The 22,682-nt window shown below is 42.2% G+C and overlaps 1 protein-coding gene across 1 annotated transcript; it reads left to right on the forward strand.

Moving 5' to 3' along the window:
* Positions 1-1,514: 1,514 nt before the first annotated feature.
* On the forward strand, positions 1,515-22,682 carry DAD1 (defender against cell death 1). Its single transcript, XM_037129158.2, has 3 exons — positions 1,515-1,808; positions 13,919-14,093; positions 22,450-22,682. The coding sequence occupies exons 1-2, from the start codon at positions 1,598-1,600 to the stop codon at positions 14,047-14,049; spliced, it is 342 nt and encodes a 113-aa protein (XP_036985053.1). The 5' UTR covers positions 1,515-1,597; the 3' UTR covers positions 14,050-14,093; positions 22,450-22,682.

Here is a 22,682-nt window from a genome sequence, read left to right on the forward strand (position 1 = left end):
TCCGCTTCTTGCCATATTATATTGAAATAGAAAGCGGCCTAGTTGTCCACTCGTTCCCCCCTTTCTCGCCCCCGCGACATCAGAGAGTTTTAAGTGAACTTAAATTCGTACAGCAGTGCAAACCTCTGTACGGGTGTAAATATAAATATATCTCTCTAAACAGACTGTATAGCTTTCTGAGGACATGGGTTATTTTTCTTCTCTCCAGAACTTAAGCAAGGCTTTGCCCACAACTGAAATCAGTACGTTAGTTGATGCTGATAGATTTTTCCAAGCTACACACAAATAAAAAATGGAAACGAAGGAACGCTATCATTCACTTGTTTTGGGCATTTTTCTTGAGTACCAAAGATAGCTCTAAGTCATTAAAAAGCGGAAAAACTACCTGGTTGTGTGTGACTTGCATCTGAAAGGTGAGATGAACTAGGTCTGGATTATCAAATTCACGTGAAACCAAACGGGAAGCGAAAGCCTAAAATTAAAGCGGACCTTATTTTGTAAAAAAGTTAAAACGCTAAATATAGTTACTCCTACTTCTTTGAGTAAAAAGCTCAAAACTTCAGTTTCCTCTACGAGTTGTAGTAGATAAAGGATGAACCAAGGCAATGCTCTTGGGAGACTTTCAGCACTGACATCCTGAGATATTACCTACACGACGTTCAAGAGACCTGCTTAGGAGTAGACCGCTGCTAAACTGCGTTTACTCTAACTCAAGTTAATCAGCTGTTCCCACCACCATCCCTTACTCCTGGCCACCTGGGTTTATTCTCTCCCCCAACACTTGCTCTTTTACAACTGTAATGATTTCCCCGGAAAGTACCTACAACTTAGACAACGTGAGGCCAGAGAAGATGCCCAATAAATGTCTGCTGAATGAATGAATGAATGCTTGTGGGCCTAGGTTCTACAGCGCTTACTTGTAAGCACCCTTAGGGCCGATCCCGAGCCCAGCTGGGTCAAGCTCGGTCCCTCCCTAAGCGTCTCACCTTCCTATCTCAATAACCATTTCTAAACTAGGGCCTGCGCCTTGATTCGCCGCAGCGCTTTTCACTGGGGGTGAACTAACCTAACTTGCTCTAACGATAGGGGACAAGCATTTACAATCACAGCCCTTAACAGAGTTAGGGCCGAGCTGGTACTGAACCTGTGGGAGCGCCAGGCTTTGATTCAAAACAGAACCAGTTAATCTTTGAGGAGGCGGGTGGACCAGAGAGAGCCGGAACCCTTAAGTAGCTACGCGGTCCGCGGTAATACCACTCCTCTTCTTCCTTCCAAAGTTCCTTGTTGCCAGAGCAACTGTGAGCGTCACTAAAGTGACTCGGTAAGAGAACGGAAGAAGTACACGTCTCCTGCCCGGCTGAGTCCTAGTGCGCAGGCGCATTAGCGTTTTCGGGCTGTTGTTCTCCCGCTGATGTATTCTGCGTCTGCGCATTAGCTGTTTCGCGCTTTGGCCCACCTCTACGCCTGTGCAAATTGGCCAATCAGGGAAGGCGGAGTTGGGTTACTGTGGTGCGCACGCGCAAATGCTACATCCGTTGTGGTGGTCGAGTCCTCTAGGAGTTACCGGAGCGCAGGTTGGCGTATCTTTTTCGCAGTCATGTCGGCCTCAGTCATGTCGGTGGTCTCACGGTTCTTAGAAGAGTACTTGAGCACCACTCCTCAGCGCCTGAAGTTGCTGGACGCGTACCTTCTGTATATACTGCTGACCGGGGCGCTGCAGTTCGGTTATTGTCTCCTCGTGGGGACCTTCCCCTTCAACTCTTTCCTCTCGGGCTTCATCTCTTGTGTGGGGAGCTTCATCCTAGCGGGTAATGATTCTATAAGTAATCGCAGTAATAATGTGTTACTTTGGTGCGCTGCTTTTATCCTCAATACTCTTTATATCAGATCACCCCCTCGTGAAGTTGTGAGAGGAACCTGCATTGACTTTTTTGTGAATAGGGACATTGAGGCTCCGAAAGGTTGTCACATACCAAATACCAAACAACCGCCTAGAAGCTGGAATTAAATCTGTAAAGAAACTACCTTAATGTTGCTGCTCAACCTGGAGATCCGCTTCACTTCATATTGGTCCAGGGAAAACGCCAATACCAACTTTCACTTTAACACCCTTTGGAAGTTGGTAGACTTTTAAAATGGAAAACCCAACTCAGAAGCATCTCTTTCACCGTGGCCCAATTATTACTAACCTCCGGCGAAACGTTTCAATGAACAGTGTAAGAAATATAAATATGAGAGCTTTGCTTGCTGAATCATCCTTTGCTTGACTGGCTTTTAGTTGTTCTTACTTATGTCTTGTGGATGAAGATGTTATGTCATTATCCTGAACAAAGTTTTTATTCACATAGTTCTGTTTTAGCTTTATTATTTTTTCTGATTCCCAGCACTTGATACACTGGAAACTGTAATATTTAATGAGAGCTGACTGTTCCCATAAATTTTTGCCAAAAAATCTGTTTCTTGCTCAACAGGGATGCAATGAATACTGAGTCAGTTGAGTCAGGGAGTGTTAGGCAGTCCATTTCATATTTAATAGGTCGCCACTTCGTGGATCTTGCCAATCACTGCTATAGCCTGTTCTATGAATTTAAAAACATGCCAGGACTCATGTTTTTTTCTTTTTTTAATAAAGTTAGTTTTTTTTTTTTAAGATTTTATTTATTTATCTTTAGAGGGGAAGGGAAGGAGAGAGGGAGAGAAACATCAATGTATGGTTGCCTTTTATGCGTCCCCTGCTGGGAACTGGCCTGCAGGGAACCGGCCTGCAACCCAGGCATGTGCCCTGACGGGGAATCAAACCGTGATTTTTTGGTTTGCAAGCCCACGCTCAATCCACTGAGCTACACCAGCCAGGCATGTTTTTTTTTTCCAAAGTGATCGTTGTCATTCAGGCTATCAGTTCTATTTTGAATCTAATCACATTGGTCCACCAAATGCTGTGGGGATATGTAACAGGGTGCAGCCAAGAGGGGGGGCCCAAATAGGGATTTGGAATGGGGTCCAGAACTCAAGGTGTCCAGGAAATAGTAGAAAGATACACAGGATGTCCTTACCCCTTCCCTCCACAGGTGTGAGTTGGGGGAAGGGACACATGGAGCAGGAACATGCAGAGCTGTTTTGTACAGCACCAGCTTTGCAGTTAACCTCAGGCATGGTCATTTAACATATCTGTAATCTTTAACTGGTTTCAGAGATATGTTAAATAGCTGTGGCCATTCTTTAAGCCAAGGGGATGGAAGGGACTTTCACCCACGATATAACTGGGGGGCAGCTGCCCCTGGTTCCAGCACCTGCATGAGAGCTTGGAAAAGATTGGCTCCATGCCATGGGGCCCTGCCTGCCCAGACTCACGATGGCAGCCCAGTAAACTTGGAATAATACAGGAGTGCTGGCAGGCATAACTGATTGTAGGAGGAGTCAGAAATGGGGCTGCAGAGGAATGTTGGTGGGAGGATTTAAACGCAGACTTGGCAGCTATGCTGGGAGAGAACCACGTGGTTTTGGCAGAGTGGGACCCCCCACTCTGAGACCCCTGCAGCTTTGGTAGGGAGAGAACCACGTGGCTTTGGGGTGATCCCTTATGCCAGGTGGCTTAGGAAGCAGGAGAGACTTTGCCTGGAAGAAAAGGGGTGAAAGGACTCTTGCTGGTGGTCCCTGAGAAGGTGCCACATGGCTTTGGATCAACTGGAGATCTGGTGGTGACACAGCTGATGGTGCTGGGAGCCTGAATCATGGACTTCTACTTTTTTTCTTGAGATATGGTACCCCAGATTAGGACAGGGGGAGAAGGAAGGACTGTGTGCGTCTGTGTGCATCCTTAAGGACTTTAATATTTTAATGAAGACATTAGGTCACTACTTTAAGTCTGTATAGGTTTAAACAAACATTTCCTTTTCACAAATCTCAGGCATTGAGAGAAGTTCCTTTGGTGGCGGGCATAGCGAACCTAGTGGGGGGTCCTTTTGGAAATAGTATATCCTACCCTCCTTGGCCCTGGTCTGTAACAGATACATCAAGTATGTGTTTCCTTCCCAACACTAGTTTACAGTCTGGTTGGGATACAGACAAAATATAGCTGTAAAATGGTCTGGAGACTTCACTTACAGTGGAGACTTCATTACAGCTTTTAATTATGTATCTATTGAATGCTTTATATGCATTCAAATTTCTAGTTCAGACTCAGATATACTACCTTCTCTCTTTTTCAGAACTTAAACCTAAGGACTTGATGACTTGTGAACTAGCCTGTTGATCAGATGGGTATTTCATTATCTATGAATTTTGACTTAGGTGGCCAAGAGCCTTTTCTCAGAGGCAGCATTTTGGCCTTCAGGAGTTGATACAGTGCCATCATCAGATGCACCAGACACCCTACCCTCTTTGCTAAAGGCTCTCCCTCTGTTCCCCCAATACTGTTCACACAGGAAATTTCTATTAGCCAGACAGGAAAAGGAATCTTGAGAAGCAGGGCTCATATCTGACTTTAAAAAAAGAAGACATTTCCATACTGACATCACCCTGACTTCATCAGCTTCTAGGGTTCAAATGACACCTCAGGGCTATGTGGAAGCCTGCAGTTCACTGAAGAGTGGGTGTGGACTAGAGTTGTAGGTTGTTAGTGTGCTTAAATCAGAAGATTTTTTGAACAGAAAACTTTTTCTTTTGCCAAGTCCTGTTTTTAAGGCTGTTGTGGCTAAAGGAGGGTTGACAGATTTCCTTCTTTCCTCTCTAATGAGAGAGGTGGATGGATCTAGGACAATGCCAACCATGGAGTCTGCTTGGGGGGATGGGGATTTCTGAAACTGTTAGTAACAGGTAATTGGGCCAGAGAATGAAAGTACCTTTAGGAAAAGAAAGGATTCATGACAATGACAATTCATAGTTACCACAGAAGGGTATCATTTACATTTCTCTTTGGACAGTATTGACCTTACTCCCTCTGTCATTTGTTAGCCCAGGAGACTAGTTTTAAGGGGAAATTTGTATTTGAAGTTTATCCTTTGTTCTGATTGTTGGGAAGGGAAGCCTTGTACCTGTTTATGGTGCTGGAGATTCTAAACTTCCCTGTGGTGTGTTTCCTGTTAGAAGAGAAGGGAGGAGGCCAGTTCGGCTGAGAAAGGAAATTGTAGATGTTGATTGGCTCTACTGCATGCTAGAGCTTTGAGTGCCAGGCCAAGGAATTAGAATTTCATCCTGTAGGGAATAAGAAAGCATCTGATGTGTTTTGTTTTTTTTTTAACTTGAGTAAGGGAGAGACTTTTGTTTCTTTTTTTAAAGTTGTTGTTCAATTATAGTTGTCCCCATTCCCCCGCCCCTGCCCTGTTACTCTCCCACTGCCCTACCTGCCCACCTCAGACATTCAGTCCTCCTTCCCCGTTGTCTTTTTCCATGTCTCCTTTATACCTAGAGGACTTGACCGTTCCCCTTCTTTCCCCTGTTGTCCTCTTCCCCCCTCCCCTCCGGTTACTGCCAGTTTGTTCTTTATTTCCATATCTCTGGTTCCATTTTGCTCATTTGTTTGTTTTGTTGATTAGGTTCCACTTTATAGGTGAGATCATACGGTATTTGTCTTTCACTGCCTGGCTGATTTCACTTAGCATAATGCTCTCCAGTTCCACCCATACTGTCACAAAAGGTAGGAATTCTTTCTGCTGCACAGCATTCCATTGTGTAAATACCATGTTTTTTTCATCCATTCATGTACTGATGAGCACTTAATCTGTTTGTAGCACTTGGCAATTGTAAATCACGCTGCTGTGAACATTGGGGTGCAATAGGTTCTTTTGAATTGGTGTTTAAGGATTCCTAGGGTATAATCCTAGCAGTGGAATTGCTGAGTCAAAAGGCAGTTTCAGTTGTAATATTTTGAGGAGGTTCCACACTGTTTTCCACAGTGGCTGCACTAGTCTGCATTCCCACCACCAGTGCACTAGTGTTCCCTCTTCTCCACAACCTCACCAGCAGTTGTTGTTTGTTGATATGTTAATGATGGCCATTCTTACCGGTGTGAAGTGATATCTCATTGTAGTTTTAATTTGCATCTCACTGATGGCTAGTGATGTTGAGCATTCTTTCATATGGCTCTGGGCCCTCTGTAATCCTACTTGGAGAAGTGTCTGTTTGGGTCCTTTGTCCATTATTTAATTGGATTGTTTGTCTTTCTGGGATGGGGCCATGTGAGTTTTTTTATATATTTTGGTGTCCAAACTTTTGGAGGTATCATTGGCAAATATATTTTCCCATACAATTGGTTCTGAGAAAGGGAGGGACTGAAAGTTGGTGTTAGCATATAGGATCAATTGGAGGGAAAAGTTGTTTAGTGTGGTTCCCTAATTTCTTTTCGGCAGTTTGTTCTCTTCCATTCCTTCTGGATGTGTGTATACAGCATTTGCAAATATTCTTTGAAAATTGATCAATACATTTTATTTTTATTTTTAAAAAAATATATTTTATTGATTATGCCATTATAGTTGTTCTATTTCCCCCCTTAATTCCCCTTTACGCTGCATACCCCTCCCCCACCATTCCCCCCCTTTTGTTTATGACCATGTGTCTTAGGTTCTTTGGATTCTATATTTTCCCTACTATTCTTGCCCTCCCCCTATCTATTTTCTACCTACCGTCCATGCTACTTACTCTCTGTACCTTCTCCCCCCTTCTCCTTCTCCCACTCCCCTGTTGCTAACCCTCCATGTGATCTTCATTTCTATGGTTCTGCTCCTGATCTAGCTGTCCTCTTAGTTTGCTTTTGTTTTAGGTGTGGTTCTTAATAACTGTTGAGTTTGCTGTCCTTTCACTGTTCATCTTAACTTCTTTTTCTTAGGTAAGTCCCTTTAACATTTCATATAATAAAAGCTTGGTGATGATGAAGTCCTTGAATTTGATGTTGTCTGAGAAGCACTTTATCTGCCCTTCCATTCTAAATGAAAGCTTTGCTGGATAGAGCAATCTTGGATGTAGGTCTTTGGATTTCATGACTTGGAACACTTCTTTCCAGCCCCTTCTTGCCTGTAAGGTCTCTTTTGAGAAATCAGCTGACAGTCTGATGGGAACTCCTTTGTAGGTGACTGTTCCCGTGACTGTTCCCTTATCTCTTGCTGCTTCTAGAATTCTCTCCTTCATTTTAATCTTGGCTAATGTAATGACATGTGCCTTGGTGTGTTCTTTCTTGGGTCCAACTTCTTTGGGACTCTCTGAGCTTCCTGGATTTCCTGGAAGTCTGTTTCCTTTGCCAGATTGGGGAAATTCTCCTTTATTATTCACATAAGTTTTCCACTTGTGGCTGTTCCTCTTCCCCTTCTAGTACTCCTATAATTCAGATGTTGGAACGTTTAAAGATGTCCTGAAGGTTCCTAAGCCTCTCCTCATTTTTTTGAATTCGTATTTCTTCATCCTTTTCTGTTTGGTCATTTTTTTCCTCTTTCTGGTCCACTCCTTTGATTTGAGTCCCAGTTTCCTTTCCATTACTGTTGGTATCCTGTGCATTTCCTTTCATTTCAATTAGTTTAGCCTTCATATGTTCCTCTAATTTGTGACTAAAATCAACCAGTTCTGTGAGCATCCTGATCACCAGTGTTTTGAACTGTGCATCTGAAAGTTTGGCTATTTCTTCATCACTTAGATCTATCGGCTCTGGGGCTCTGAGTTGTTCTTGAGCCATATTTTGATCTGTTCATGCCTGTTACCTATGAGGAGTGGAGCCTTAGTTGTTCACCAGGGCGGGGCCACCCAGGTCGCTGGTTTGTGATGCTGTATGAGGAGGCGGGGTCAGAGAGGGACAATAGTGGTCCCCTGTGCTGCTTCCTGCTGTTGGGGCCTGCGCAGTCTGTCTCACTGCTTGCTCCTTCACTGGTTTATCTGCTTGTGAATGTGTGACCGTAGTCAGCCCTCAGTGGGTCCACCCGCTACTCTACGCCTGGGATCCGCCCACGGCTGCCAGCGTGCCAGGGTTGCGTGCCCGGGTTGGTCCGGTGGATCGTTTCTGCCCGACCCTGCTCTGCTGCTGGCTCTGCCCCTCTTACTGGTTTGGCTGAAGGATTCGTTGTTGTCAGACTTCTGTATAGTTCAATTTTCTGTGGTTTGGCTGCGTTTTTGTTGCTAAAACTTTGTTGTTTTTAAACTTGGTTGTGTGAGAAGGTAAAGTGCTTCCACCTATGCCTCCATCTTGGCAGAAGTCCTGATCAATACATTTTAAATCAGCATAGAATGCTACCACACTTTTAAAAAGACTGGTATTATTTGGGCCTGATGAAAATGGTCTGTTTTCTTCTATTCCCTTATGCCTTGGAGACTTACCCATTGTTTCAAGAAGGAATCAGAAATTTTCAAGAAAATTGGCATTGAAAAAAATTTTTTCTGATCAGTGTACAGTATAGTAGGCATTGAAAGGAACTCAGAGGTAGAATGTATTTTTCTTCACTACACATTTCAGACATCCTCAGCAGTTGACTGTTTATCTTGTGGTTAGATACCTCTAGAGGAGGACATCTGTCCGTTTTTCAGACTAACATTCCAGGGTTGGCAGGCCTTCTGCTTTCCTTTTTTACCTAAAATCCCTCTTTCTGCTCTTTTCAAGTATTGTGTAGGAGGGATAAATGGAAAACATTAAGACTGTCCTTAAAATAAGTCTGGTCTTGAAATAATCTTTAAAGTTATTTTACAACTTTGGTCTATTCTGTTTTCTAATCTATATGAAACAATTTTGGATTAAAAATAGTTTAGTTTCCCCTAGTTTATGAATACAAAAGCAGTTTGATTTGAAAGGCAAGGAGGCCTAATCCAGAATGTGTTCTGGGAGTGGTCTGGCTGTGTGGACTGGAGGCCAGAATTTTTTGGAATTACCCATCAGCTTTATGGGCCTTTATATTATCTCTCATAACTGCTTTACAAAAGATTGAAGTTTGCCAACCTTGTGCCTGAGAGTACTCTAAATCAGTTTCAGATCTGTCGCTACCTCCTTATGCTCCATTGACACTGGCACGTGTTCAGACTACTGTAAGCTCTCACACTGATCTCCCAGCCTCCAGTCCATCTCCCACGGTGTTTGCAGGCTTGTTTTGACTTGCAGATCTGATTGTGTGGTTCCCAAAGAAAAATCTCAATTTTTTTGCACAGTATATGGGTTCTGTCATGAAGTGGTCCTGTTCATACCTCCGCTTCATCTCTTGCCTTTGCCTTCTGTACTTTATCCTCCAGCATTACTGAGTTAACTTGTTACTCCCTTGAACATCTCAAGCTATTTTACTTTTGCTTTGACTGTCTGGAAAATTCCTTCACTTCTTAGACATCTCAGCTCAAGTTCTACTTCCCTTTGGAATCCTTCTCTGACTCACCCAGCATAGATGTCTTTTCTTCTATATTTGTATTTTGCTGTGTGTGTGTGTGTGTGTGTGTGTGTGTGAGAGAGAGAGAGAGAGAGAGAGAGAGAGAGAGAAATTACATAGATGGCACTTTGATACTGTTTTGTTTGCATGTCCATCTTCACTCTGAAAGTGTGCACCTCTTGAGGGTAGGGGCTGTCTTTTCATCTCTGCATCTTCAGTGCTTATCACTACATATGTTAAATTGTGAGCATTGCTGTAGTAATTTAAGAAACACTGAGTAATTACATGCCAGGTTCTCTGCCAAGAAACTGAGGATTCAACTGAGAAACACAACTGGTGTATATATATATTTAGACAGGGGAAAGGAGGGAGAAAGAGAAGGAGGGAAACATCAGTGTGTGGCTGCCTCTCACGCACCCCCTACTGGGGACCTGGCCTGCAACCCAGGTAAGTGCCCTGACCAGGAATCCAACTGGTGACCCTTTGGTTCATATGCTGGTGCTCAGTCCACTGAGCTACACCACCCAGGGCATGGTCTCTATTCTCATGATGTTTATAATGTAGTGGGAGGTACAGATGAGTAAATATGGATGTAGTGCTGTGATGGATAAGTATTGGTGCGCATAGGAACACAAAGGGGCACTCAGCCCTACCCAGTAGTCCTGTGTACTTCCCTGGTATGTTTGCTTTTCTAAAATATGCTTTATAACTTTTCACTCTCTTCTGTATTTCCTCTTTTCCTTTATTTTCAGTTGATGATCTTGCTTTATTTTCACTGCAAAAGGAGGCAGGAATCCCGTCATTTTCCCACCAAGTATCAGGAGCCCGGCTGCACTTGTATCCCGACTCTTTGACTGACTTCCCATGGTGGCGGATGATGTGTCCCTTTCTGGTCAAAGGCTTCCCGTGTACAGAGGATCCAATCTTCTTGCTCACTCAGGACTCTGCTTCTGCAGTTGTCCTTCCATTCTGCATCACTAATTTCTCTATATCATACAAACATGTTCTAATATTGTTTAATTTAAAAAATTTTCATTTGACCCTAGGAGCTCCTCCTATTCTCATTCCATTTTTTTTCCTTCATCATCATAGAATCCTAGAAAGAAGAGTCTAGTTGCTGATTTGGATTTCCCATTCATTCCTTAACCACCTCTTGGTGGTGGTCTTTTTCCATCAAGTAAAACTACTCTTGCCAGATGTAATGGCCATCTACCTCACCTTACCTGAATGCTTGGCAATGTTTAGCATTTAACATAGTTGGCTGCTTCCCTCTGTGTGGAGTAGTTTCTTCTCCAAGCTGTTACTGAGCTACACTCATCTCGTTCCTTCTCACCACATTGGTCTTTCCTTCCTACTGTTTGTGCTGAGTGCTTCTCTGTCAGAGGGCATGGTTCTTGACACCTTCTCTTCTCTGTATTTTGTTTTATAGGTGAATTTAATGTCTACAACTACAACTACCACATTTATATTTTTAGTTCTGACCTGTTCCTTAAATTTTAAATCAGTAAATTCAGTTAGTTGCTCACTTGACGTCTCCACTTGATGTCTGATACGCAACTCCAGACTAAACCTTCCCACCCAGCTACCCCGCTCTTGCCTTTGATCACTATAGTCTGGTTGGTCTTACCTGTCATGCCAAGAACATGTCAGGATTGTTCTTGCTCCCTGGAATGCTCTGTCCCTAGATCTTTGCATGGTTGGCTCCTGTCTTTCACATTTTGCTCTTAAATATACCTTCTTGGAGAGGTTTGTGACCACCAGATAAAAAAATAAATATTCAGTAGCTTCCCAGTCACTGCGTTATTACCTTGTTTTATTTTCTTTATAGTACATATTACTACGTGATATTTCCTTGTTTATTTGTTTATTTATTTATTATGTTTCTCCTCATTGGAGTGTAAGTTCCTTGACCCATACTCTTAATCTGTCTGGTTCTGTGTCATATTCTTAGCACCTGGGACAATGTGTGACATAATAGATGCTCACTTAATATTTTGCTGAATGAATAAATATGTAAGGAGCTAGGTTAAATTAGAACAGATAAAGTTGGAGAGGCTGCCTCAGGAAGTGGAAGTTTCCGACTTTGGAAGTGGTCAGGGGAAGACCGAAGGATCGTTGGTGGAGGAGCTTTTCGAACAGGTGTGCTTTGCCTTTCGTGTACCCCAGTGCTTCCGAGGGATGTGACATAGAGTTCTGTAGACTCTAGAAGGTTTGTGATTCCCCACTGGGCGTGGCTTATCAGATTCTGGAATGGGGAGCATACTCCCAGGTGATTTATGCAGCCTCCCCCCAGCACGCCCACCCCTACCACTTCTTGGGCATTTTATGCCTAAACGGAGTATTGGTCTTTATGACCTCCAGGGTCCTTTGTATCTCAGCAGGACAACAACCCGTGTCGTCATCACGGTAACTGGGGTTACTGTGATCATGATAAGGATGACACATCAGTTGATTGTTTTACCACCTCCTCTGGGAGCTTCTCTTTTTGTTCCCTCACATTTCCTGAAACACGACCCTGTCCTCCACCCTGATAGCCACTATTAATAGTTTGCTGTCTCTTTCTCCAGATTTTCCTTGAGTCCAACTAAAATAAATGAGAAAATAATTCTATCTTCACACAAACACACAAATTTTCAAATGGAGGGATGTAGAATGGAATAATTTTTTTGCTTTGTTTCATGTAATATGTCTTGGATATCTTTGTTCTCAACCTAGAGACATTTAAATCATTCTTTTGAATGAGTGCGTGGATTTCATGCATGTACGTAGTGTAATTTATTTAAATAATCCCCTTGATGACATTTGGACTTTTTCATTTTTTTTCCAACTTTACAAACATGCTGTTAGAATGTCATTGTTCTGTAAGATAAATTCCTTAGTCAAAAGGTACAAACATTTTAAATGTTAATAAATATTGCTAGCTGCTCTCTGAAATGCATGAACCAGTCTGACCTCCATCCACAGCAGGATTTTAATCGGTTGCCCTTGCTTCAGTCAGTGTCCTTCATACTTCAAAGCGTCCAGGTGCTTGAAAAGATCAGGGGTGCTCTACAGTGTTTACATGTTTACGCATAATGAAAACTGTTGCCATGGTGATGGACTGTGGAGAAGTCTGGTAGTTTTCGACCTTTGGGTTAGATTTCAGTTCATTTCCTTTTCTTGATTAGTGACAGGATGGATGCCAGCCTGGAGCAGATTTGGGTTTTCTTACACAGTGTGATTGTGTATCACGGGCATAAAGATGTGGGAAAGTTTATTCCGGGAGCACACTTTTCATGTCAGATGGTTGGTGACTGTGGCTAATGTATCAGGTTGGAATCTTTGAAGGTGTAGAATGTGGCAGTGGACAGCTCTCTGTCAAAGTTAGTGTAGCTGAGGTCTTTTGCCTTTTTTTTGAGATGAGCAGCTGCTAGAACTTTGAGATCAAAGATTTTCTACAACTGTGAGGTCTTTACAGATAAGCATCTTACATTTATAATCTCTGCTATCCAATACACAGTCTGTTGAAAATTAGTTTTATAACTTTGTGTCATTCAATCCAGCCCCTTTGTTACTGCCTCAACTACTTTCTAATCTAGGTATAATTATAAACTTGGGCGATAAGAGAGTTCTAAAGATTTTTTGGTTATAGATACAATTTTTCTGAGTAAGCCTTTGGATTTTAGCCTAGCTCTGAGAAGTTGTATTTTTTCCTTTAACAAAGAAGAGCATAAAACTTAAATGCACACCTTGATGAGTTTTAAACTCACCTATCTAGCCACCACCCAGCTCACGATCCAGAGCGTGACCAGAACCCCAGAGGCCTCTGCCGCGCGCCTTACTAGTCACCCTCCTGTGAAAAGTGGAAGCCACTCTCCTGGCTTGTCATTTGTTACCATGGGTTGGTTTTGCCTCATTTCGAGTTTAGGTCAGTGTAATTCCACAGCATGTATTTTTTTGTGCCTGGATTGTGTTGTTCAACATTATATTTGTGGAATTCATCCACGTTGGGAAGTTCTTTTTTGTTTGTTTGTTTGCTGATTCCCCCCACCCCCAGTTTTGTGACATACATCTCTATATAAGTTTAAGGCATACAACAGGATGATTTTATTTACATATATTGTGAAAGGGTTACCACAAGAGGTTCAGTTAACATTTATCTGCTCATATAGCTACAATAAAAAGATAAAAAAGGAAAAAAATTTTCTTCTTGTGATTAGAACTCATGGGATTTACTCACTGAACAACTTTCCTGTATATCATGTAACAGTGTTAGAATAATCACCATGCTGTGCATTACATCCCTACCGCTTCTTTATTTTATAACTGGAAGTCTGTACCTTTTTACCACCTCCCTCCGTGTCCCCTGCCCCCTTCACTGCTGTATAGTGTTCTGTTGTGCACATGCCATAACTTGTCCGTGTTACTGTTGATAGATATTCACTCTCCAGTTTGGGGCTGTCATGGGTTTCATTCCTGTGAATGCCTTTGTTGTGTTTATGCATCATTTCTGTTAGAGTGGAATTGCTGTGTCATAGGGTGTGTGTGTGTTGACTAACAGTCATATTTGTTTTATACCTCTAGATAATAATTTTCATGTTTTACTTCTTCTGCAGTTTGTCTGAGAATACAGATCAACCCACAGAACAAAGCTGATTTCCAAGGCATCTCCCCGGAACGAGCCTTTGCTGATTTTCTCTTTGCCAGCACCATCCTGCACCTTGTTGTCATGAACTTCGTTGGCTGACTCCTTCCTGTTTGCTTAATTGAGGAGTGGGAGACCATCAGAATGTAAGTAGGGATCATAGCCCTTGCCCCACCATGTTGGTTTTAGAAATGGAGATTGTATAGGCCTGGTTTTGATTGTGGTTGGCAAGGTTCCCATATTGCTGATAAGACATTTGCAGAATTTTTCATCAGTCTGCAAAGTATGCATTAATATTATCATGATTCATCAGTGCTGCTGCTCTTGGTCATTGACTTCTCTTCTCACTGTTCTGCAAATCATTAAGATAACAGAAAATGGGAGTTTGCCTGTAGCTAATACATAAATTTCTGCACCAGTAGCTCCATGAAAATAACTCTGAGATCTTGGAAGAGACAAAAATTGTAGGTTTTGCTTTTATATTTGCTTTGTAATTTTTCTGATTTTGATCTTTGATGGCTTTAAATATTGGGCCATTGTCTCCATAGTATCTAGTACAGTGCTTACATCTGACAGATGTCCAGTATGTGCTGAATGAATGACTGTGGCCATTTGCTAAGATGTATGCTAAAGGAGAAATAAAAGGGGAAATTGGATTAGCTTGGGAGAACATTTTAGAATATAGTATGAGATGCTAGTTGTTTTATTTACTATTATTTTTCTTTTTTAGCAGTTATCTTTTTTAACCCTTTCTCTTTTTTAGAAAAAAATTTAAAATTTTCATCTGAAGAAATGTTTATTGATTTTGGGAGAGAGAGGAAGGGGATGGGGAAGGGAGAGAGAAAGAAAGAGAGAGAGAGGAACACTGATGTGAAAAACATCGACGGTTGGTTGCCTCCTGTATGCACCCGGACCAGGGTTTGAACCTGAAACCTAGGTATGTGCCTTCATCAGGAATTGAACCCACAACCTTTTGGTGTACGGGATGATGCTCCCACCAACTAAGCCATTTGGCCAGGGCAGAGCTCTTTTTTTCTAAACAAACTCTGATATAGATTCTCTATATAAAACAGCATTGGAGCTGGAGTTGTTTTCATTGACCAGTTGAAGAGTCATCTTCACTTGGACTCTCCTTTATGTGTGGTATGCCTTCCTCTCTATCCCGCCCTTCCAAGCAGAATCTGGAAGCTCTAAGAAGTACGTTAGTGCTTTCCAAACTCTATATATAGCAACACTTATTTTGCATATGAGAAAACAGAGGTCCAGCCCTGGCTGGTGTGGCTTAGTGTATTGAGCGCTGGCCTGTGAACCAAAGGGTTCCAGGTTCAATTCCCAGTCAGGGCACGTGCCTGGGTTGCAGGCCAGGTCCCCAGTTGGGGATGGGCGAGAGGCAACCACACATGGATGTTTCTCTCCCTCTCTTTCTCCCTCCCTTCCCCTCTCTCCAAAAGTACCTAAATAAATTTTTTTTTAAAAAAGCAAAAGAAAACAGGTCCAGAACAATCCAGTGGCCTTCCCTGGCCATAGCTAGTTGCAGATTAGTGCCTTAGTCCCGTGGTGCTGTTAGTCTGGTGCTGCGTCAGTACCCCACATAGCTCACTGGTGAATGAGTGTACTCTTTCCTGTGCCTTTTCACTACAGAATTTAGTGTTGTTGCATTTACTGCTTGGTAGAGAAAAGAGAGCCTTAGGAAATGTTCTATTTGGGGGAAGAATATTCCAGGATCAACTTTTTTCTGTCACTAGGAAAGCTATCATTTATGTGCTGATCAGAAATCCAACACAAAAATTAGAGCAACTGTGTACTGGTTTGGCCAAAAAGTCCGTGTTTTTTTTGGTAAAATGAAAGAAACATTTTTCACTTTCACCAGTACTTTTATTGATTTGGATATTTTGAGTATGTTGTCTATCTCCCGTGTGGTATAACATTGATCTCAATTAATGTTTGGATTTGATCACTGTCAACTTTGGCTGGTCTACCTGACTGTGAGCATTGTCCAGCAAGAAATTCCAGTACAAAACTTCGCAAACCACTTTGGCATGTCTGATCAGTCACAGCACCTTCTCCGTACACTGCATAAAACTTTTTTTTATATTGCAGTTGCATTTTTATGTTTCTTGAAATAATAAAGCATAACATGCTGAAAATGTTGCATATTTCCTTCCATCTTCAATATCAAAATGGCTACACAAAAATTCACCAATTTTGATGTTTCTTTTAAATGCATGCTGATATGACGGCTTGTGACAATACAGTCTAACACAATGGTTCTGAATGAAGTTAAAGACAATTAAGCACTACTAGAGCCACCTTATGGAAAAGACCATACAAACTCTTTGACCATTACTAAATGAATGCAATAATGTGACAATGACTATACTTCAATTTCTGGCATGAATTAATTAGTTACTTACATTACATAGATTCTTTTCATTATTGATACTGCCTCAAAACCACTTCTGTTTCATTTTTGATGGTGGTAAGGTGACAGGTTGTTCACTGCACTGAAAGTTTGGGAATCACTTTTTATACTATTTTTTTCCTACTGTTCTAATACAGTTTAACTCTTTGGAGAACCGATCAGGACTTGAGTTGTCCCTCCCCTTTCTGGCATTTCTATGTGCCAGTTGACGCCTTATTACTGGAAATACAAAGAAGAGTAAAACGTGGCTCCTGCCCTATAGTAGGGGAGAAGGCATACATACACAGCAGTTAAATACAGCATCGTTCGAGCCACACTACAGATGGGAACAAAGTGCCGTGGGAGTGGAGAGGGAGCTTCCCACTGTGTGGAAGCAGCAGACGGGGTGTCTGACCAAATGGTGACTCTCTGAGTGCAGCTGGAAAGCCTACCCACCATCACTGACCTTGCCCCTACAAACATCATGAGTAGCTCCTGGGCTCCCTGGTAGTAATTTTGCTAGAAAGGTCTTAAGTCTTCTGATTGCCTTACTCTAGATTTATCAAATTATTTTTTTCTAGATGAGTCATGTATATGCTTAAGAAAGCGACAGCATAAACATTTCAGGGATGTTTTCTGGGCTCAGGGAGATACCAGATCATGGAGAATTATTTCCTAGGGCTGTTGTGATTGGAGGAGGAATCTGCTGCACAGAGCTTAGTATTTCAGTTATGACAAAAACAGAGACCAAAAAAAGCAGGCTTAGCAGAAACTGTGACTGCAGACTATTCTAACGACCTAGAGCCACCTGTTCAGTTGGGAGTTATGGGCCCGCGGGCCAGCAGAGTCTTCTAATCCCAGACCACGGTGTCAGATCATTTTATAGGGAGTACGTTCTCCCTGGGGACTGCCCACAGAGGGCCTTTATTTAACTGCTACGTTACTGTGCTGTTCTTAATTTTTAACATACATCTATTTGTCCTTTTTATGTGCCTCCAACTCAGTTCTGTATGCAGTGTAACACAACATTTAAAGCAGTTTCCAAGCGAATTCTCAATATTTACGCCGACTCAGAAGGTGAAACAAAACAGACTGAACATTCCCCGTACTTGCCAGGCACATGGCGAGTTGGGTATAAAAGAACAAACACCTGGAACGTGCCGCTGTTGCATGAGTTTGGGGGAACATTTAAAAGCAGCAGACTTGAATATTTAAAAATTTACACACTTTCTATAGTTATTTTCTGTTTTATTTTTCCATATGTCTTTGTGCAATTATTAAAAAAAAAAAAAAAAAGCATGACAGACTATCTCAGGTGTTCCAAAGGGAATAGAAGAAGAGAGGGACATAGTTTGGGTCACAGTCTGGGGAGGAAATTTCCTGAACTCGGGCCCTGGATCAGAGGGTGAAGGGAAGTGGGCACACAGGTCCGACCTGAGCTTGGAAGTGCTCTCAGCCAGTGGAGATAGTTTGGCTGACGCTGGTATTAAAACCTTGTTCGTGTCGCTTTGTTTTTTACAATGGAGGCCATCCTCCCACAGGTCTTTAAAAATTGATAGTGTTTAATTCTGGATTGAGCAAGGAGGCCACAGTGCTGGGAGAACATAACTCTGACAAGCAGTACTATTTATAAATATGTAATTACCATTGGCTTTTCAAATTAATCAAAGTATAATAATCTAGAGAATTATTTTAGGAAGAGTCTAAATATTATTCTTTAGGTAATACTGCCACCTACTGGATTGTACATATCATGTGCTGAGAGACTGTACTTCAAAGCATAAGAGAAGTTGAGTTTGGGGAGGAAACCCCTGAAGTCTTTGTGATAAAACCTATTTTCTTCCAGTCACAGGAGGGCAGCAGAGGTCCAAGTGGGTTTAGATGCTGGGTAGGGATTTCTTTACATTCTGGCCAGAAGTGGGCAGGGTTGAGTTGGGTTCAGAGGGCCTGGAGCCTTCCAGTGGCCCAAGGCTCTCGTCACGTGGGAAAGACTTTGCGCAGGGCTTGTTTCCTTTCCTTATCTTGTCAGTCCCCGAGCTCCATTTTGGTTTGTTCCAGGACTGTGTTTGCTTTCAATATGACCTCCTTTAATTTTTTGTTGGGGGGGCTTTTAAAAAATTTCATTTTCTCTTTGACATTTCATCATATAGTGAATTAGGTTGAGCCACCAAGTAACTTCTCAAAAAGGGAACTTTCTACTGGAACATAATCAACAAAAGAAAAAAAGCAAACAAAATAGAACCAGGGTCATTGAAATGAAGAATAATCTAACAATAGCCAGAGGGGTGGGAGCAGGGGGCAGTGGGGAGGGGGGTTTTCAGTAACTACTATAAAGGACACATGGACAAAACCAAGGGGGAGGGGTGGAATCAGGGGAGGGAGGTGGGTTTGGAGCCGGTGGGGGGAGGGGTGGGGAGAAAATACAGACAATTATAATGGAAAAACAATAAAATAATTTAAATGAAGAAAATAAAAAGAAAAGAAAATACAATTTTTAAAAAGGGAACTATTCTAAATTTGTAGAACATATTTTGAGTTATACACAGTATGATCTTTCTTCCACCCTTTTTTTCCCCGAGAGGGCAAGATTAATCCTTTACCTGTTATTCTGAAAACCTTGAATGTGCTTATTGTATTTACTAAACAAACACACTAATTGATAGCTCTCTAATTGGTGAGTGTTTTGTATTTGGTCCATTTAAAGCTACCAGAGAGAGAGAGAGAGAGAATATTGAGTAGGTTTGTGTCTATGCAGTCCGTTGCTGCTCTGGCTCCCCACCTTACTGTCTCCATTTTTACAGCTTGGTGATTCCTGTTCCAAGTCGACTTCGGCCGAGTGCTTCACAGGTGCCTCCGCTGGGGCCCTTGGGGGTGCCCGGTGCATGTCTCTGATGCTGCACTTACCGCGTTGTTATGAAACTATTGATTCACTTCCCTGTCTCGCCCACTGAGGCTTAGTACCGGCTAGCAGTCACAATGCATGTTTGTTGAATGAGTGTATGCAGAATAAATCATTTTTAACTGCAAGAAAATGCTATATAAAATAGCTGTATCATTAGTTATGTGGATGCTAAGACATGTGGAAAGTGCTGTGGAAAAAAGAAGCCAAGGAAAAAATAAACACGAGACTGGGTTGGAAGACGCGCATTGTGGAGTTGGACAAATAAGCTTGTCCCTCACCCCGGTTTCCCTTTCTGCACAGTTGGGGGATTGGCCTGGATGTTCATCAGTTTCTTGCAGCTGTTCAGGCTTCTGATTACTAGAATTCATGATTGTTCCCATTGTGTTTGAGGAGGATTGGGCTATTTGTGTAGATCCTTAGTTGGGCTTTGCTCTTTTTTTTTCTTTTCTTCAGTTGTTGGCTTCTATCCATATTAGCTATTTGGAGGAACGTGAAAGTGTGACTGTCTGTGATAAAATGTGCAGTGTTTATGCAAGGCCACTTTTACAACAGTAGACAGTATTTGTGAACTATGTTATAGTTATCACCAGGCTGGCAGGACTAGCCTCCATTCCACGTTCACTTCACACATGGTCCATGCGACCCCCACGGCCCAGCCTCTGACACAGGCAGACAGGCAGCCTCCCTGTTTACACCTGAGGTTGTTAAACCCAGGTGAAATTTCACTCGACTTGTCTAGGCCCTGGGACTAGTAAGTAACTGACTGGGGACTTGACAGACATTTTGACTCAGAAGTTTTATTTTCCATGTCTGTTATGTTTAGAGACTTATATATAACTATATATATATAGTTATAAGGTTTTTGTTAAAAATACTAAACTTTTTTACAAATGGAAAAACCAGGAGACGGTGATAGGAAAGGGTGAAGTCGGGCCCTGTCAGGTGCTTCTGCAGAGTCGGCTGCCTCTGCTGCTGCGATCCGGGAGAAAGCCAAGAGACCCGACTTTATCCAGACAGGGCAACCGTGGACTCTGCCATGTGGAAATGTTCAAAGTCCGCTCATGTGCTTAATAACATTTGCGATGAAGCTAGTGATGGAGGAATTGGATTTTGAATTTTACTTACTTTTAACTAAGTTTAAATAGTTGCCCGTGGCTGGTGGCCGTGAGGTTGGAGAGATCTGTCTCCCAGGTTACTTTCCCCATCTGTAAATGAGAGGGCAAGATGAGCTGATCTCTAAAGCTCCTTTCATTTTTAGAAGTGTACTATCTGTGCCTTCTGAAATTGTAGTGATTGAAATTGAGCTCTGATCCCAGAATTTCCACAGAATGATTTTTGATTCATATTTTATCTAATTTCAGTTTTAATTGGGTGACCAGATGGATTTGAAGGAAAATCAGTATTTGAATATGTACTGATAGCTCGGTGCTAGTGTCTGAATAGAGATGGTGCTGGAGTGGAATACAGATTCCAAATAGAAGTGACCCTGTCTGGCATTATCTTTTGTATCTGTACAGGGAATAATCATTTTTAACAGTTCTTTGTGTAGTGCCTTGCTTTCTTTTAAGATGATTAGAATAGACTGATCAGTGGTGCTGTCTTTTCTGCGTGAGTGAAATAGACGAAGTCGTGCTAACTTTTCTCAGTAGCTTCTTCTGTTTTGAATGTCTTTCTATCAGAGGAGAAAACTGTATCTCTTGGTTGGCAGTGGAAACAATTCTTTTGAGTTGTTGAGCAGTCCAATTTTACTGAGCTAACATTTCAAAGAATCCTAGAATCTGTGCTTTTAGCATAGTGCCTGGTAAATATATTTTTGCCTTAAAAGAAGGGAGCAGGACTTTGGAAATAGAATCTTCTGAAAACCACTATCAAAGAGACAAGTCATTTTTGCCTTCTGGGTGGACCAGCTCTAATATCTTAGATTTAAATGTTTTAACATCATAGAATCTCAAACTTGACTTGAAATCCTAAACAGGATTTCTTTTGTAATCGTGTGTCAGAGCTCTTCTGTGAAATGGCCCTGTTCTCGGGCCTGAGACACCTTGGCCGTTCGAATTGGTGTCATAGTCATTCATAGGCTGTTGCTTCAAGAATTTGATGGAGTGAAAGATGAGTTTTAATAGGTCTGTTTGTTCCTGTTTGGCATTGTGGGTGTGTTTTGTTCCCTGTTTTTGTTCTCTACACATTTCTCACAATTCCACTGATACAGGAATGTTCTGCAATTATGTAGCATTTCTCTAAATATCATTGTTAGTGAAATGAAAGCACTCTGGCTAGAAGTCTAAGGTCTTTCTTTTTAAGCTCTGATACTGAATTTCCAGCTCAGAACCAAAACACAAAATAAGGTGATGCCCTTTTACCTACTGAGGTAGCCGCGCTCTTCTGAAAGGTGGCGTTTCTCAGCCCTTTTCAAGTCACGATACACAGATAATTACAGTATTTTTATAGCTCGCTGCAGGAAGATCGACTCTGTGGCTGGAGACTTTGGAGGCCCCGGTGCTGGGGGGTGGGGGGCTCCTTTCTGACTGCACCTGTATCGGAGCCCAGCTCTCCTGGAGGCACCAGAAAGGAAGCCCAGTTTGCCGGGCAGGGCCCACCTCACGGCTTCCAGATCCCAGCCTCATCCGAGTCTGGCAGCCATGTGGACACTTCTTGGTGTTACTCTCCACATTCTTCCCCAAGATAAACTTATCTCTAAATGAATATTTAAAGATACAGAAAAATATTTCTTCTGTATTTCCTTTGTTAAATCCGAGATTAGGAATTTTTCTCTACTTTTCTCTCTTGAATTCTTTCTTCTTTCATCCCCCACCCCCCCAAACTAGAAGTTAGTGCTTTATTAGCTTTCTAGACCCAGAGAAGTTCTTTAGGCTAAACTGCTGCCTTCTTACCTCTTAAGTCAGGGCTGAGAGAGCAGAGGGACTTACATAAAGGCTCGCAGCTGATGGATTCTAGAGTGGAGTTAGAACTCATGTCTGCTGATTCCTAGTCAGCTTCTTCACCTTGGTGTGCTGGGAATTCAGATTTGAATATTAATTTTTATGGATTAGTGTATGAAATGTTTAGTGAAAAATATTTGCTTTATTCTGGTTCTAGCCTGGCTTAAATACTGCTCAGACTTTGGGGGCACTGTCTGTATCATATGACATTTTAAAATACCTTGGATGTCTCCTCTTACCTTCCTACTTCTTTCTTTTAGGTTCACTTTTTGATTTCCCCTGGAGAAGAGCTATGACGTGCAGCCTGTTGGACACGTGGACTTTCTTCAGATTTGCACTCGCTGGGGCTCTGACTCGTGCGCTGGTGGGGAGCCAGCGAAGTACCCTCCCTTCCGTGTCAGGACGACTCTGTAACGGGCGTCTGTTTACTGACCTCCCTTCCACTGTGTGACCTTTCTGCCTTCCAAATTAAACTCCACACCACTCCTTTCTA

This window comes from Artibeus jamaicensis, unplaced genomic scaffold (genome assembly GCF_021234435.1).
Source record: "Artibeus jamaicensis isolate MK-2021 breed Jamaican fruit bat unplaced genomic scaffold, CSHL_Jam_final contig_887, whole genome shotgun sequence".
Classification (NCBI taxonomy): Eukaryota; Metazoa; Chordata; class Mammalia; order Chiroptera; family Phyllostomidae; genus Artibeus; species Artibeus jamaicensis.